Here is a 17,165-nt window from a genome sequence, read left to right on the forward strand (position 1 = left end):
ATGGGGAGGGGGCAGCTGTCGGGGGGCGCTTGGGGGGCGCTGGTGCTGCTGGGGCTGATCCTGCCGGCCGCCCCGGCGGGCGCCTGGTACAAGCACGTTGCCAGCCCCCGGTACCACACCGTGGGGCGCGCCTCGGGGCTGCTGATGGGGGTCCGCCGCTCCCCCTACCTCTGGCGGCGGGAGCTGCCGGCCGAGCCCCCCCGGCACCCCGGGACCCCCGCCGGGGAGAGCCCCCCGCCGCCGGGCCGCCCCGCCGGGGACAGCCCCCCGCCCGCAGCCCCGGCCCCGCCGCCGCCCGGCCCCGGCCGCCTCCTGCAGCACCTGCTCCGGCGGGGCTGGGGCGGCCCCCGCCCGGCCCCGGCGCGACCCCCGCCCGGCCCCCGCCAGCCTCAGGTAACGCCCGCGGAGCGCTGGGGAGGACTCGGGGGGGATCCCGGGAGCCGGGGGGGCACGGCCGGTCCGCAGCGCCCCGGGATGCTCGAGGGGTGTGCTCCGTGTCTGGGGTACGGGGGTCCCTCTGGGGCCCCTCTGCGGGACCCTGGGGGGCTTGGGGGGCACCCGGTAACGGCGTGCATGGAGCCTCGGGGGGCTCACCGGGAAACTGGTGCACGGAGCCTTTGGAAGGGTGTCACCAACAAGGCGTTTGGAGGGGCTGCACTTCACTTACGCTTTAAGGCAGGAAAAGGAGCTGAATGAAATGTTCAAAGCCAGGCTGGACGGGGCTTGGAGCAGCCTGGGCTAGTGGAAGGTGTCCCTGCCCATGGCAGGGGGCGGGACTGGATGATCTTCAAGGTCTCTTCCAACCCAAAGCATTCCAGGATTCTAAGATTTCTCTGACCCCATTTGGTGCATCACAAACCTGCACCCTGTGGGACTGAGCTGCCCATGCTGGAGGGGTGCCCGTGGGGTCAGAGGGGTGCCCGTGGGGTCAGAGGGGTGTCTGTGGGGCCAGAGGGATGCCCGTGGGGCCAGAGGGATGCCCGTGGGGTCAGAGGGGTGTCTGTGGGGCCAGAGGGATGCCCGTGGGGCCAGAGGGATGCCCGTGGGGCCAGAGGGGTGTCTGTGGGGTCAGAGGGGTGTCTGTGGGGTCAGAGGGATGCCCGTGGGATCAGGGGGATGCCCATGGGGTCAGAGGGGTGCCCGTGGGATCAGGGGGATGCCTGTGGGGCCAGAGGGGTGTCTGTGGGGCCAGAGGGGTGTCTGTGGGGTCAGAGGGGTGCCCGTGGGGTCAGAGGGGTGTCTGTGGGGTCAGAGGGGTGTCCCTGGGTTTGGCAGCCAGGTGATACCGGGATGCCCCCAGTGTTGCCCCCCTCAGGCCCCTCTCCTGCCCACTCAGGGCTCAGCCAGGCTGTGTGGGGCTGGCTCAGGGCTGACTCCAGACATCAAATTTCTTTCCTCTTATGTAAAGCTGGAGTGAACATCCAGCTGAAATCCACAGAGGCTTTTGGCTGTTGGATCAGCCCCTGAAACATGTAACTGTCTTCCTCCCCCACTTCATTTTTGTGAGGAAATCTGGGATTAGGATCACTTTGGGAAAGCCCAGGCGGGTCAGCCCCACACTGTGTTATGTCTGTGCTGTGTCCTGGCTCTGCACGCCCTGGGTACCACCCGCTCTGGGGCTGTGTACACTCCTGCATCCCTTGGATTCCCGAGGCAAATTCCCACTGGGAGCACCACAGACAGGTCCAAGCCCAGTCTTTGGGTGTCTGTGTGGGGTTTATCTGCATGGACAGTGACAGGAAAGGAATCTGCAGGTCGGATCTGAGCCCACAGAGGGGAAAATGTGATGAAACTTGTGAATGGAGCCGCAGCTCAAACACTGCACTGAGGGGAAATGAGATCCTGTGTGGAGAGGGAGGTGGTGGCAGAGCTGGAGGCTCAGGGATGCTCTGGAATAACCCAGCCCCTCTCCTCCTTCCAGCTATTCCCACTAGAAGACCTGGCTCTGACCCGCTGATGGACCTGGCCGAGATGCTCCAGGTGCTGGAGGAGCAAGGACTGCCCGAGGTGGGAGCTGCTCCCTGGCTGGCGAGGAAGGGTCTCCTCATCGGAGCTCTGGGGACTCTGACCTCTCTGGAACCACACAGACAGTTACATCCCCAAAAATCTGAGTTTTCATGGCCCTGCCCAGGGTAAATTCATCTTGTTTTCGGGTCAATCTAGTGCTATAAACTCGGGGAGAATAAACAGGGGAGATATTTATTTTTGTTTAGTTTTTTACATTTCTGTACTGGTTTGTTTGCAGTATGATACAAACATGTACTGTTTGCTTCCTCGGGACCTGCCCTCATTAAAATGAGATGTGATCAAAGGAAATTCAGGCTTCCTGGTGCTCTTCTGGGGGTCTGGTGGGGATTTTTAAGAGCAAAACCTGGTCCAGCCCTGCACGGGGCAGCCACTTCAGCAACTGGGTCACTCCCAGATTTTTCTGACATGATTTAACTCCTTGACACAAATTTTTCTGCAGCTTTACAGTAAATCTCTTTTACTGCCTGTCAGGGAGTTACTGCCAGGCCAAGTGTCAATTCAGATGACAAAATGTAGGAGTGTTTCCTCAACTGGGCTGTACGAGAGCTCAGTGAGTCCTCACTGCTCTGTTGGGTTTTGTCTGCTCAGGCTCAGTTTATATAAGTCCCCACTGAAGAAAATAAATGTTAATCATCATTAAAACAGGGAGAAGCCTCGGGGCTGGGCAGGAGCACATGGTAAGGTGGTGTTGGAGTGGGTGGGAACTGGGGTCTAGGGAAAACTGAGGGGGCTGACTCTGGTACTGCTGAGCTTTAACACCCTGGCACTGGTGGATTTTGCAGGAAATCTGACAAAGAGACATTTCCACCCCTCTTAATGAACCCCCTGCTCCTGCCAAGCTTTGTGCTGCCTTTGGTTTGGGTCTGGGGGGAAAACCCCTTGTGGTGCTTGCAGGGTTAAAACGGAAAGGTGAGCACTGAACAGGAGGATGCAGAGGGGGATGAAGGACGATGAGATGAGAGGTCCTTGTCTGATGGAAACAAACCCCTGAACGTGCCAATCGCTGGGGTAAAACCAGAGAGACACTCAGTTAACCACAAACCCTTCACTTCTCACCTTGGAAAATCATTTTTGCTGTTGAGCATGAGCTGATTCCCCACTTGGGGCTGTGAAATAATTTCCTCTGTGCTCACAGCTCTCTGGAGACATCTGGGCTTTCCCTGGGGGTCAACAAGCCCAATGACATGGAAGAGAGTTTAAAAAGGTGTTTAATTACCCTCCCACCCCGGGGCAGGACCTGCTATCCCTGATGGATGTTAATCTGGTCCTTTCTAACAGCCTCGTCCTGAGGGAGATGCCACAATCCCCACAATCCCCGTGCTCTGCCCCTCCTGCCCCTCTCGCTGAGGGGCTGCATGCCCAGTGGGGGCTCAGAAACCCCCAGGTGACAGTGGGACATGTCATCCCTTCCCTCCTACCACATCCCAGAGGCTGTGGGGTGGCAGAGAAGGGGTGCCAGGGGTGCCAGGGGTGTGGTGGCACCCGGGTGGCTTTGCCATCCCATCTTGTGGCCACACCAAGGGGCTGGGGAGGGCTGGGAGCTCAGAGGTGACAAGGAGCCCCTTCCACCATGTCCCCATCCCTGCACCCTTGCAGAGTGGGGAATTGCCCCCATGGGTGCCCCTCTGCCCAGCTCTGGGTTAACTCCTGTCCTGATGCTCCGTGCATGGATTTGGGCAGCCCAACACGGAGCTGCTCAGGGTCCACATGCACCACACATGGGGTTTGGACCTGGGTCTGGCCCAGCTCCATCCCTGAGGTGCTGCCTTGGAATTCTGCAGCTCCAGCACTGCCAGAGCCAGGACGTGGCGATGCTTTCCCGGACGGAGCCGCCGCCACCCAGCGCGGTGCCAGCAGATGCTTTTTGTTCCAGCCCAGGAGGTGGGCAAACCCCAGGGGCCATGGTGGGCAGGAAGGTGTCCCAGCCCAGCCCGGGGCAGCTCCCTTTCCTTCCCGACTCCTGGGCTGTCCCAGGGGCCCAGCAGCATCCCCTGGGCCCGGGGCTCTGGGAAGGGCAGTGCCCGGGCAGGAACCCGGTGTGGGGGAGCTGCTGTGAGCTCACCCAGGGCTGGCTGGGCACACACAATGGTGCAGGGCACAAGGAAGAAAACTCCCCAAGGGATTTCCTCCATCATTGGCTCTGCTCAGCTGTTGCTCAGGGAGGCAGTGGCTGAGCCAGGCTGGGACTGAGCCCCTCTCCTGCTGTGGGGGTGACTCCAGAGACCAGGTGGTGGTACCTCTGTGCCCACTGCTTTGCTCCACTGTTGTATCCCCAAGATATCCAGAGCACTGATAAGGTGACAGTGGCTTAGAGACACCATCAGAGAGGTCTCTGGCCGAGCTGCAGCAGCCCAGTGAACACCACTCTCCCACCCAAGGATGTTCCTCAGGTGTCCCCAGGGCTGTGCCAGCCCGGAGGTGCCACCCTTGTGTTGACTGTAACCAGGGCTGTGTTTGGGGAGTGCCTGCTCTGCTTTGGGGCAGCTCACCTGCCACGGGCATGTGCCACTGGGAGTGGAGGTGCCCCGTGACACTGGGAGGGGGTGACTGTGCCAGCAGTGCCCACTCTGCCTCCCTGGGTGTCCTGGGTTTGCTGGGGCTGGCACTGGAGCAGCCGGTGGTGCAGCAACACCGAAATGTCCCTCAGGGTTCCCTCCAGAGCCCTGACAAGAGCTGTAAACACCTCAGGGGGCAATGAAGGTCCCTGGAGACGTCCTACCCCTTCTGCCCATGGCAAGGAGATGCTGCAGGAATGGTCCCAGCCCTTGCAGGGTCCCCTGGGGGCTGGGGTGGCACCCAGAGCTGGACATGCCAGAACAAATGATGCCCCCAAACCCTTTAACCTCACCCACTTTTACTGGCACAGTAGGATTGGACCCCAGCATGGCCAAGCTAAAACACCACCCCAGATGTGCTAAAACATCAGCACAGACTGGCTGAGCTCCCACACCCCTGGGCTGCTGCTCAGGGCTGGCAGAGGGCATGTCCCAGCTGGGCAAACTGGGAGCTCCCAGATCTCCATCCCCCTGGCTGGGTGCCCCTGGGGATGGGTGATTCCAGGAGTGGGTGCTCACAGGGACCCCAGAACCAGCTGGAGAGCTCAGTGCTGCTCTTACATTGGTGTCCTTGCTGGGGCAGGCATGGGCACAGGCCAGTGTGGCACCAACTGGCATCTGTGCCAGTACCAACTTCTCCAGAAGGGTTGGTAAACCCACAGGGTTTTCCTGCAGACACCAGAGCCATCTCAGCCTCTCTGGGGGCAGAGGGCTCTGCCTGGCAGGGCAGTGGGTGCTCCTGCAGACACCAGAGCCATCTCAGCCTCTCTGGGGGCAGAGGGCTCTGCCTGGCAGGGCAGTGGGTGCTCCTGCAGACACCAGAGCCATCTCAGCCTCTCTGGGGGCAGAGGGCTCTGCCTGGCAGGGCAGTGGGTGCCCCTCTGTGGGGCACAGTGGGTGCAGAGCAGGACAGCTCACACGGGGTGTGGGAGCAGATCCCTGCTGGCTCACCTGTCCGTGGGTGTGCTGGCACGTGGAATTCTCAGGTGTGCCCAGCCTGGCCAGTCACCAGCTCCACCCCTGCACAGTCCCAGCACCACCAGCCCCTCTGGAGCAGCACCCACAGCTCTGCTCTCTCCTGCTGGGAATAAGGACCCAGGTTGTGCAAGAGGGATCTTCCCGCTCTCAGCAGCATAACTGAACTTTCTGGACTTTCACAATCCACAAAACATGTAATTTATCCTCCTAATGATCAGTTCTCCTCCTATCCCCATCAGTCTAACCTGGGCAATGTTTACAGCTCGACAGTGCCACACACAGAGGCTCAGGGAAAATGAGACGGCGCTTTTTATGAGCTGTCCTCTCATTCCTGGTTCCTCCAGCAGCACAAATAAATCATCCCTTTGAAATCATTCCCTGAGAGCAGCCAGGACACAGCAGCCCCACACTGAGTGATGGGGAAACAAGGGAGGAAAGAACACAGCAGCATCTGTGCCAGTCAGAAAGCCCAAGACTCCATTTATTCATAGTTAGAGCTAATTACTGCAGTGGCAATGGCTCTGCAGCTCCCAGGAGGGATCACCCAACTCAAGGTGCACCCCTGAGCTTGGCCAGAGGGACCAGACCTCCCTCCACACCCAGAGAGAAGGTCTGTGGGTGGCCAAGCTCTGCTGGGAGTTGGAGCCCGGCTGGAACCAGCCCGGTGAGCTCCTGCTCCATGTGCAGAGCTGGGTGTGGAGCAGGGGGTGGATAAACACCAGCACTGATGGGGAGGAGGGGCCAGGTGGGAGGAAGAGCATCTCCCTGCCAGCTGCTCCCACGGCTGAGAGATGTCTCCCGAAACTGGAGGAAGGGAGGGGTGTCCAGCAGTGCCCAGTCTGTGCCTCACCCCTGGCAAAGCTCCCATCCCAGGGCAGGATGAGCACAAGGGAGTGACCTGCATTCCAGGAGAAGGTCTGGCAGAAGGGGAATGGAGAAGCCACAAGATGTGCCCAGAGCCACCCAACAGGCACAATGTGGGACCACGAGTGAGACAGAGCTCCTGCAGTCCTGGAGATGTGTGTCCTCTCTGCAGAGGAGGCCCAAAGGCACACACAAAACCTCCCATTCCTTTGGAAGCATCAGCACATCCCAGTGACTCCATCACTGACCATCCTCCTCCTCAAAGAGCTCCTCACCCTTCCACTGCCTCAGGAGAAAGCCGGACTGGGCAGGCTCAAGGAATCATCTGAGGTTTTCCCAGTTTCATGAAATAAATGCCCCATTTTAGGCTTACAACATGTGTGACCATGAGCAGGCAAAAATCCAGTGCTGAGTCAGGGCTCTACCAAGTCTCCTACATTCTCTACAATAAATCAATGGGGTTTGGTGAGGAAAAATGCTTTTTGGGGACACTGAGGCTGAAAACAATCAATAAATCCAGGTCATGCTTGAGAAAACACTTGTGCTAAAAAAAAAATCAATCCCTATTCCTCCTTTTTGAAATATTTTCTCCTTTTTATTTTGCAGTTTCCCAATGATCTTTAAAGGACATTCAAAAGGGTTAAAATATTCAGTCTGACCACCCAAAAGATTTTCTTCACCGTGGTTTTATTGTGCTGAATTAAAAGAAAAACGTTTTGGTTCAAATAAACTTGAAACAATTCCTTCTCCTCCCCCGCTCCCTCCAGTTTTTTGGTTTAGCCACTGAGTGGAAAAATCAATTATTCGCACTCCTCTAGCCCGATAAAAAGCTTCAGGACTCCACAAAGAGGCTCAAGGGAGCACTTGTGTCGTACAGCAAATAAAACAGGCTCTGAGTTTCTCAGCTCTCAGCCTCTCCTCCTGTCACCCAAGACTTTGTGCTGAGATCAGCACTGCAGAAAGTGAAGGAGCCTCCATGGGACCAAGAAATCATCACTGCGGGACCAAAGCATCCTCCCTGTGGGACCAAAGCATCCTCCCTGTGGGACCAAAGCATCCTCCCTGTGGGACATCACATCCTCCCTGGTGGGACCAAAGCATCCTCCCTGGTGGGACCAAAGCATCCTCCCTGTGGGACATCACATCCTCCCTGGTGGGACCAAAGCATCCTCCCTGGTGGGACCAAAGCATCCTCCCTGGTGGGACATCACATCCTCCCTAGTGGGACCAAAGCATCCTCCCTGTGGGACCTGCTCTCAAAACATCCTTCCTGGTGGAACTTCACATCTTCCCTGGTGGGACCAAAGCATCCTCCCCGTGGGACATCACATCCTCCCTGGTGGGACCAAAGCATCCTCCCTGTGGGACCAAAGCATCCTCCCTGTGGGACCAAAGCATCCTCCCTGGTGGGACCTGCTCTCAAAACATCCTTCCTGGTGGAACTTCACATCTTCCCTGGTGGGACCAAAGCATCCTCCCTGGTGGGACCTCATGGCTACAAACTGCATCTGGAACCAGAGCTGAGCTTGGGGCTGAGCCCACTCCTGGTCCACCCAGCCAGACACAGCCACGATGGGTTTACTCCTTGTCTGCAATGCCCAAGTGGCTGCATTGCCTGTAGGGAATGAGTTGGGAAGAACCGACAGAGACAAACAATGCCATGATTTTCCAGGATAGACTCTTTTGCTTCGAGAGTCTTTCTTTTGAAGAGTGACTTTATGTATAACTGCAGTGGAGGTTGGGCTTTTTTAAGCAAACTGCAGATTAAAAGTGAATCAATATTCTTTTCTGGAGTCTTTTATTTACAGCCTCCAGCTGGCTGCAGTGCTTGCTTCAGCTCTGCAGAATCTGCTAGGAAAGCTGGTGAGGAAGGAGAAACACTGCAGAGGAAGGCCAGCAAGCCTGTGGCAAAGGAAGTGGCACCAAGTGCCAACACTGTGACAGGTAACCTGGGTCATGTCATCCTTGTAACAGATTTCAAGGAAATAAAGATCAGGAATGCAAAAAAGTGAAGATGGGGATCTCTGTGTTTCCCTAAAACAAGCTCATTCCACGTGAAACTGGACAGCCTCTCCAAGGGTCCCTGGGGTGGAGTGTGAGCCTTTGCTCCCACGAGGAAACATCTAATCCTGGAATGCTTTGAGTTGGAAGGGACCTCAGAGTTCATCCAGCACCCACACCTGGCCAGGGGCAGGGACACCTTTCACTGTCCCAGGGTGCTCCAAGCCCTGTCCAAACTGGCCTTGGACACTTCGAGGGATGGGGCAGCCACAGCTCCTCTGGGCAACCTGACCACCGGGATCCAACCATGTGGCCGAGCTGCTGGCAGGATTTTGGCCCGGGGGGCTCCATCAGCTGCCGGTGCCGGTGCCGGTGCTGATCTCGGTGCCGGTGCCAATGCCAATGCCTATACCGGTGTCGGTCCCAGTCCCAATCCCGGTGTCGGTCCCGATCGCGGTCGCGGCTCCGCCCGCCCCGTCTGTCGCTGCGGCTCCGCCCCGTCCCCTCCCGGCCCGTGCCCGTCCCCGCCCGCCGCGCTCCCGGTGCCGCGGGGCAGCGCAGCATGGCCGAGCTGCGCATCGCCCCGGCCCCTGCTGCTGCCCCTTCTCCTGCCCCTGCCCCTGCCCCTGTCCCGGTCTCAGCCCCGGCACCGGCCCCAGTCCCAGCCCCGGTCCCCGCCCGCCCCTCCGCGCCCGCCCCGGGCCGCCCATAAAAGCGGCCCCGCGCCCGCCCGCCCTCCCCGGCGCCGCCGCTCCGCCGCCGGCCATGGCCAAGGACCAGCTGAAGCCGCGGCTGTGCCGGATGCTGAAGGGGGAGAGCGGCTACGGCTTCCACCTGCACGGCGAGAAGGGCAAGAGCGGCCAGTTCATCCGCAAAGTGGAGCCCGGCTCGCCCGCCGAGGCCGCGGGGCTGCGCGCCGGGGACCGCGTCGTGGAGGTGAACGGGCTCAACGTGGAGCAGGAGACACATCACCAGGTGCGGGCAGGGCCGGGGGGCAGCGGGGACGCCCCGGGGGACACGGAGGCGGTGCAGCCCCCGCGGTACCCCGGGCTGAGCGCCCCGGCTGCGGCTGCTCCGCCGGCTCGGCTCGGCTCTGCCCGGCTCGGCTCTGCCCGGCTCCAGCCTCCCTGGAGCGGCCGAAACGGATGTTTTCACCCAAAATATCCGTGCCGGAGCACCCCTGGGCGGGCAGTGCTGGTGGGTGCGGCGGTGGGATGGGTGCCCCCCGCTCCTGCCCTGGGCTGCGGGGGTCTGGTCGGTGTGCCCGGGCGGTCGCTCGGGTCTCGCTGCTGGGCACGGACGGGCTGTTGTAACCGTGTCAAGGTGGGAGAGCCGAAGGTGTTTGGGGCTGGGCAAGGCTCCGCCGCGTTATGCAATCTGTGGTGGAAAGGAATGGGGAGACCCGGGCTTTATTTCCGGCTCTGCTGTGGGTTTTCTTGGCTGCTTTGGGCGAGCTGCTGCAGCTTGTGCAGCCCAGAGCGTACGAGGATGCCTTAAAATCTCCTGATAAAGCTCTGCAGATGTTGAGCAGTTTTGCTGGCCGGACTGTGATAGGGCTCGGAGGGGAGTCGTGGCTGTTCCTGCCCACGGCCCTGGCTGGGGGGGTTCCAAGGGAGCTCTTTCTCAGCTCTCCAACAGAAACTGTTGCAGGCTGTGTCATTTTCTGTTTACAAAACTGAAACTTGTATTTGTCAAACAGTTCAGTCTGAAAAAACAAGCAATGAGGTTCGAGCAGCTCCAGTCCCGCCGGACACTCAGCCTGGCAGGGGCACAACTTTTGCCTCGTGGCTCCTGGGGCTCTGGGGGGTTTAGTGCTTTAGTAACTCAAACCACATGGTCAGCTCTGCTGCCAGCGCTGCACCGGGGCAGAGCAGGGATGTGCCTGGACCCCGCAGAGCTTTGGGGGGTTGTGCGTTCCCAGGATTCACCCACCAGGTGTGGGTGTTGCTGTGCTGGAGGTGAGGCTGAGCCTTCCAGGTGTCTCCAATAAAGCCTCGCGGACTCCTGTCCATGAGCGTGGTGGGTTTTGGTGGCTAAGTGAGTTTGTTTTGATGATTTGAGCCAGCTGTGTGAAAGTTAATGTTTGTCCTAAATGTGATTTCAAACTCCTTGAAGGAGGATCCCCATCTTTGATCTGGCTGGGCAGGAAGAAGGGCTGTGTTCCTGTGGTGCCTTGGAAGGCTTCAGAACTCCCTGCTGGAGTTGGGCTGCTGGGAATGGGCGATAGCAGAGCTGAGACAGCAGCTGTGTCTTTGAAACCTGCTGGGCCTTCCCAGAAGGTTGAGTGAAATGGAAGAAATTTCTCTTTTCCTCCACTTTTTGCTGCAGGAGGCAGGATGGAATCCTGGTGCTTGCAGAGGAGGAGGGAGTCCTGGTGCTCGCGGGTGTAGGATGGAGCCCTGGCACTCACTCCCCACTGCAGAGCAGTGATTGGGATGGTGTGTCCCATCCAGGGTGTTGAAGAGCTGGGTACTGCCCTGTGCTCCTGCTGCCATAGCACTGGGATCTGTGAGCATGCAGGTGGTGGGAGCAGAGCAGCCCTGCCTGCTCTGAGGATCACCCTCTCTGCTGTCTCAGTCCCACAAGAACCTCTTCCTTCCCCCAGAACTACCCAGCACTGATGGATGGTGGGAAGGGCGATGCTGTGCTGGGTCACACACCGGCTCCTGCCTGTGGGTTTGAGCAGCTGGTTGGCCATGGCCTCTCCTTGTGCTGCTCCTTATGCTGCTCCTTGCCCAGCCTTGAATAAGTAACACTTCTCCATGTGCATCGGGACGGAGCCTGCAGCAAACAAGGCCTTGCTGTTTGGGTGTAACTGTGTTTCCAGCTGAAGCTGGCAGCATTTGGGCCTTTGTTCTCTGTTTTTTCCTGGCCTTACCCAAGGAGCGAAGGCAGAACGTGTTCTCAGGGCGTTTCATCTCTTGGATGCACAATTGCATCCTGACTCCTGGGTTCCTGGGCACGGGGCAGAGCTGTGGCTCCTGCCCTCCTGCTGTGCCCGGAGCAAGGGAAGCCTCCTGGTCCCTGCAGAGCCTGGCACCATGGAACAGGCCACGGGCACCTCTTCGGGAGCTGCTGCCGGTGACACCGTGAGTCCCTTCCTGGGCGGCTGCTGTTTGGCAAGGGTGGGAGGGCTGGTGCTGGTGTCACCAGGGGTGAAAGTCTGTTTGGGTGGAGCTGCGGAAATGGTGGGGCTGGGACGGTGCTGAGGAGGTCCCGAGGCGCCAGATGCTCAGGGGAGGCTCCGGTGTCTCCAGCAGCACCGCGGACTCGGGGCCGTGAGCATGGCTCGGAAACGGGTATGGTGCCGGGCAGGACCTCGCGGGGGCCTGGCTGCTGCTCTGCCTCCCACCCCCCTGCTCTGTCCCCAGAGAGACTTGCTGCCATCACAGAAAGCCCTTTCTGCTCATCTGCTCATGGGGACAGGGTGAGGGGCTGCCCTGTGTGCTCTGCACCCTTGCCTGGCTGAGCCCTGGCACCCCCATGGCACTCAAACGCTTGCTCTGTGTGCTCCTTGTGCTCCATCGCTGCTCTCGCTGTGGCTGGTGGGGAGCTCAGTGCTGGGGTGATCCTGGCACAGCTCCCTGCTGGGCTGGGTCCTTCTGTGGTGCCTCTGAGTGTTGTTGAGGTCTCTGTGATTCCCTGCCTGGAGCACCCAAACTGTGGGGTCTGGAGGACATTGCTGTGCAGGACCAGCACATTCCCCATCTGCTGCCACTGCCAGGTCCCCTCTGGGAGAAGTGTCCCTGTGCTGGTGTCAGCAGCACTGTCTGAGGTCGGATGTAAATGGATCTGAACGGGAGCAGATGAGTTTTCTGGGGCCTGATGGGTCTGTGCCATTCACGGGTGGGAGCCCCGGGCAGGAGCGCCTGGCACAGCACACGGAGATGGAGCTGCAGTGCATGGCTTGGTTCAGGACAAGCAGCCTTGTCTGCAGCCTGTGCATTTCTTGTGGGTTGTTTTTTTTCTCAATTGCAGATACAGGCTCTGTTGACCTTCAGTGGAGCTTGCAGGGAGTAAATAAACGCTGGCTAATTGCGCATTAGGCTCGTTTGTCGCTCTAACCTTGGCGGTTGTGGCATGTCTGGCTGGTGTGACCTAGATCAGAGCAGGGGCCCTGCAAGGACCCCAGTGCTGCTTTTGGGGGGTTCCCAGCATGTGTGGGGTGTTCAGGGCCACCCCGTGGCTGGTGGTGGCCGCTGAGCAGCATTGCCAGTGATACCACCCCTCCTCCTCCTCGGGATGAAGGCCTGTGCAGAGAGGAGGTGTCCTCAGTGGCTGCCAGCAGGGAGGCTGGAGGTGGTTTCCCTTTACCCTGCTGCTGTGGATGTCCTGGATTTTCCCTGTTTCCATCTCAGCCCACGCTGGTGGGATTTACCCCCCTGCCTGGCTGCAGGATCAGCTCCTCCTGGCTCTCCCCACCGTGCCGGCACCACATGTGCCTGTTGGAGCCTCTGCCAGTCACTGATCTGTGTGAAGGAGCTGGGCAGCAGCAGGACAATGTCCCCATTCAACACTCCCTGGAGCTGGATCTCAGCAGGGACAGGCCCATCTCCTGCTCCCAGCACTCCCTTATCTCTGCTGGTCCCTGGCACAGACTGGGGATGGATGCATGGATTGGGCTGTTTGCTTCCTAAAACCATCCAGCGTTAGGGATGGGTGATCTCTGCTGCTGTGTGGCTGCTGGGAATGGGCTGAAAGAGCCCCCACCATCATCACCTAAGGCTGCAGGTTCCATCCTGGGTGTTTCCCAAAACTATCCTCTGCCCTTCTGCCCCATCACTGATGTCTGGAAGTGACACCCAGAGCGAAGCTTCAGGGCAGTGGGGGAGCTGGTGGCCCTTGGGTCCAGCTCCTGCCGCCCTGAGAGCCGCCTGTGTCCCTGCTCAGTTGTTGCTCTGCTCTGCAGGTCGTGCAGCGCATCAAAGCGGTGGAGACGGAGACGCGGCTGCTGGTGGTGGACAAGGAGACGGACGAGTACCTGTGCAGCCTGCGCCTGACCTGCACCGAGGACATGGTGCACAACGGCATCCTGCACTCGGCTGGCCCGCCCCCCAAGCCCCTGGGCAGCGACAACGGCGAGGTCTGGAAGCCGCAGCTGGACCTGAGCGGGGGCAGCCTCCAGCGGCATTCCCACAGCTTCTCCTCCCACGGCAGCAGGAAGGTGAGGGCAGAGCCGGTGGCGTGCGGGGCAGGCTGGGGGTGAGCGCCTCTGTGAGAACCTTCCTCTGGGAGCACGGCTTGTCCCACCAGAGAAAAACTTGGCGTGTGGCTGCCGGCTTGGGGACCCCGCTGTGTCCCAGGCTGCCCTCTGGACTCCTGCTCCGAGCAGTGTTGGCTGCCGGGGGCTGCACTGCTCCCTCCCCTTCCGTGGCCCCCGGGGGTCTCGTGGGGTTGTCAGCCCAGGGGATGAGTGACCCTGCAGGTCCCAGCCTGGATCTCACCCACCCCTGGGACAGGCTGCTTGGAGCAGGGACATGGCAAAGCTGCAGCTCATGAATGAGCTTCTCTCTGCTCCATTATTTGCAGGAGGGAGGGAACATCTGGGGCGAGCATGTTCTCAGCTTTTTGCTGAAATAGGAAGGAAATTAGCTCTTTTTAAGTGGCCTGGGTCTGGACTGTGATTTGGCACTAAGTGCCTTTTATTGGTAAACTCCTTTCCAAAGAGGAAAGAATTCGGGGTGGCAAAGGGCCAGTTTCCATGGCTGCAGCAACGGTGCAGCCTGTGCTGGCAGATAGTGGGGCTGGCCCTGGGCTGGCCCTGCTGCAGGTGGGCACGTGGCAGGAGCTGTGTGGGCGTTGTATGGCCAAGCTGGTGGCTCTGGGGCTGCTCCACAGCCATCTGGCCCCTCCGTGTCCCCGCTCTGTGCTGCCACGGGTGTCCCGCTCCTCATCTTCCTCCTCCTCCCAGGGGCCTTGCAGGGGCTGCTCGGGCTCTGTCCTCTCAGTGCTGGCCCAGGGGTGGCCACTGGGCTGCTGAGAGGACCTCAATGGGAAAGTCAGCAAAGCATCATGTCCTCAGGAGCCCTCCATGGAGAAACACCCTGTGCAGATAAGGGGTGATGCTGGTATGAGGCATGAGCATCCCAGCAGTGATGAGGAGGTCTCACCTCTGGTTCTTCCCTCTGGAACTGTGTTTGGAATCTTGCAGAGGAGGATCCTCCTTCCCTGGGGCTGACAGGGCAGGATTGGAGGCAGTATTTTATTTTTCTGTATTTATTGCATGATTTGAAGCTGTTGGAAGGTCTGTGTCACCACAATGGGTGCGTTTCCCCTCGGGTTTGGTGCATCCCTGGGACAGGTGGTGGGAGAGGAGACATTCCCAAGGTGGGGGTTGCTGTGTATGGCTGGGGGCTGCTTTCCAAGCTGGGGATTTCCTCTCCTTTCTCTGTTCTGTTTGCTGGTTGGGATCCAAGAGCGTGTTCTGACGGGAAGTCAGGCCAGGGGAACAGGACAGTCCCTTCCTGCCTTTGGCTTTTGGCTCCTCCAAGGAGAGGGTGGGACAGGCAGAGCTGAGCAGGGCTGGGGTGTGAGGGGGAGAAGCACCCGTGTTCCCCTCGGGGGGACTGGGGGCTTTGCCTGGGCATTTTGTGCTTGCTGTGCCAGAGACAGAGCTGGTTTTGGTGGAGTCTGAGCTGGGCAAAGGGAGGAACTGGCTGCAGGAGGGATGTCCCCTGTGTGGGGCTGGGGACAGGCTGCTGAGCGTGTCGGGCATTCCCAGGGCTCGGGTCAGTGGCTGGTTTGCTCCTGCCTCGGCGGGTGGCAGCCCTGGGCACAGCTGGGCCCTGCCAGCCCCCCTGGCCAAGGTCACTTCTCGGTACCAGGGCAGTGTGTGACCCTGGTGTGAGGTCAGGGGTGGCCGGAGCAGCAGGACCTGCTCCTGCTCCTGTGCCTCGCAGTCCTGCTCACTTCAAGGTGGTGGAACCTGCTCCAGGCTCTTGGTCTGGGGACTGTGTCCCTCCTGCTGTCCCAAAGCAGCTGGAGGCCAGGGGATGGTGGACACAGGGTGGTTGACCCTGCCATGCTGTGCCCCCCAGCGCTGTGCCCCTCTGTGGGGCAGCTCGAGCCTGACCCTGATCCAGCAGCTCACAGGCACTGGATGTGCAGCTCTGGAGTGTGGAGGGATTTTAGGAGATTTCAGCCCCTGCAGTGGGGCTGTGGCAGCTGAGATACACTCAGAGATCTGTCTCCAGCCAGATTTAGAGCTTTTGGGAGCTCCCCTGGAGGCATTCAGTGAAGGAGGAGAAAAGGCAGCTCCCTCCCCCCTGCAGACCTGTGGCCCCACCGTGCCCCTGTGGGAACTCGGGCTGATGCTCTGGGCTGCTCCCAGGGAGCTGCATTTTTGTGAGCACATTTGTTTATATAAAGACTGGAGTTTTCCTGGATTTGGGGCCGGGTTGTTCAGGGCAGCCTGAAGCAACAGCAACTGAAACAAAAAGAGGAGGGAAATCTGGCACCCAGGATGGCTGTGATGATGGGCAGTGGGAGGGGAGGGAGCAGGGAGGGTGGGCACAGCCGTGCCAGCCCCCCACTGCTGTCCCAGACTGATGCCCCAGGAGGGGTGGCCCCCTAGAGCTCTGCCCTGGGTGGGGAGGTCACCGTGCACCCTGGCAGAGACCTGGTGTCCAGGACCTCGTGCTCCAGGAACCGAGGTGGTGCCATGAATAATTCAGCACCTATTTCCAATCCTGCTGCCTGCCCCGGGCGCAGGGTGGCAGGGCTGGCAGCCAGCAGCTGTCCCTGTCACAGCTCTGCTGTCCCCAGTGCTGGGGGACTTGTGTCCTGTGTGGCTGTGGTGGCACAGGGAGCTGGGGCTGCCTTGCCCCATCCCTGCTGTGCCCATACCCGTGTCTGCTGGGCTGGGGGGATTTGGGGGTCTGCCTGCTGGCTGCCTGCCCCATGCTGTGTCCCCTGGTAGGACACGTCCCCATGGCAGGTACTCCCCTGTGCCCAACATGTTTTTGTAGCCACTGGGCTGTTTCCTGCCTTCCCAGGGCTCTGGCTCTTCCCTGAGGGGCTCCAGCACCACTGGCAGGTCTGGAGGGTGGGCAGCAGGGGGGGTCCCAGTGGGGCAGGGGCTGCTCTGGGTGCCTGGTGTGAGCTGCTGGAGTGGCAAAGGTGCCTTTGGGCCAGCGGTGGCTGTTAATTAGATGCTAAATGTAACAGGCAGGTGAGCTGTGGGTGCTCCCCTGGGTGCTGCTGCCCAGTGCAGAGGTGTCTGTGGTGGGCAGGGCTCATGGCCCAGGGCTGGCAGCACCTTCACAGACAGCTGTGGCTCCACTGTCCCGTTCCTGCTGTGCCCTGGGAAGGATGTGCCATCACTGGCACCCCCATTATGGCCACACAGGGTTTGGGATGTCCTTGGGACTTGCTGCCTCACTGTTTTCTCCAGTTGTGTTTGTGGGAGAAACAAGAACAACAGCAAAGCCACCCAAAGACATTTGGGGTCACACAATTCCCTTCCTTCGCTGCTCCGGTCACGGTGACTGCGACTGCAGGGGGTGGGTGTGCAAAGGGACCTTTTCCAACCTTTGCAAAGCATAAACTGCTTCAAAGTTTATCCTTTGGAGAACAAACCCATGTCTTGTAGCTGCTGGATTGAAGCCTGTTGAGTCTGGGATTTTTAATGGAGGGGAATTAATGGCTGGTTGTTGATTGTCCCCAGCTCAGTGAGGGACAATGTCACCTTAGGATTGCTGCTGGTAGGAATGGGGGTCCCTTGGGTGACACGGGGGTTGC

General features: G+C 59.7%; 2 protein-coding genes across 3 annotated transcripts in view; both read left to right on the forward strand.

Moving 5' to 3' along the window:
• Nucleotides 1-2,007, forward strand: NPW (neuropeptide W). The gene is made up of 2 exons (XM_071571437.1): nucleotides 1-393; nucleotides 1,922-2,007. The coding sequence occupies exons 1-2, from the start codon at nucleotides 1-3 to the stop codon at nucleotides 1,955-1,957; spliced, it is 429 nt and encodes a 142-aa protein (XP_071427538.1). The 3' UTR covers nucleotides 1,958-2,007.
• Nucleotides 2,008-9,104: 7,097 nt separating this feature from the next.
• NHERF2 (NHERF family PDZ scaffold protein 2) overlaps nucleotides 9,105-17,165 on the forward strand; it is a 32,451-nt gene continuing 24,390 nt past the window's right edge. Inside the window, exons 1-2 of one of the 2 annotated variants that reach the window (XM_071571235.1) lie at nucleotides 9,105-9,401; nucleotides 13,336-13,590. In XM_071571235.1, the coding sequence (XP_071427336.1) occupies nucleotides 9,192-9,401; nucleotides 13,336-13,590 (465 nt within the window). In that variant the 5' untranslated portion in view covers nucleotides 9,105-9,191. Of the gene's footprint in view, nucleotides 9,402-11,674; nucleotides 11,726-13,335; nucleotides 13,591-17,165 lie in introns of those variants that run through there. The other variant, XM_071571236.1, reaches the window with a different exon arrangement.

This window comes from Pithys albifrons, chromosome 16 (genome assembly GCF_047495875.1).
Source record: "Pithys albifrons albifrons isolate INPA30051 chromosome 16, PitAlb_v1, whole genome shotgun sequence".
NCBI lineage: Eukaryota > Metazoa > Chordata > Aves > Passeriformes > Thamnophilidae > Pithys > Pithys albifrons.

Bases quoted from the DNA above. Each gene is read 5' to 3' on its own strand.
- NPW (XM_071571437.1), top strand. From the start codon at position 1: ATGGGGAGGGGGCAGCTGTCGGGGGGCGCTTGGGGGGCGCTGGTGCTG. The intron at 394-1,921 runs GTAACGCCCGCG...TCCTCCTTCCAG, and splicing joins CCGGCCCCCGCCAGCCTCAG to CTATTCCCACTAGAAGACCT.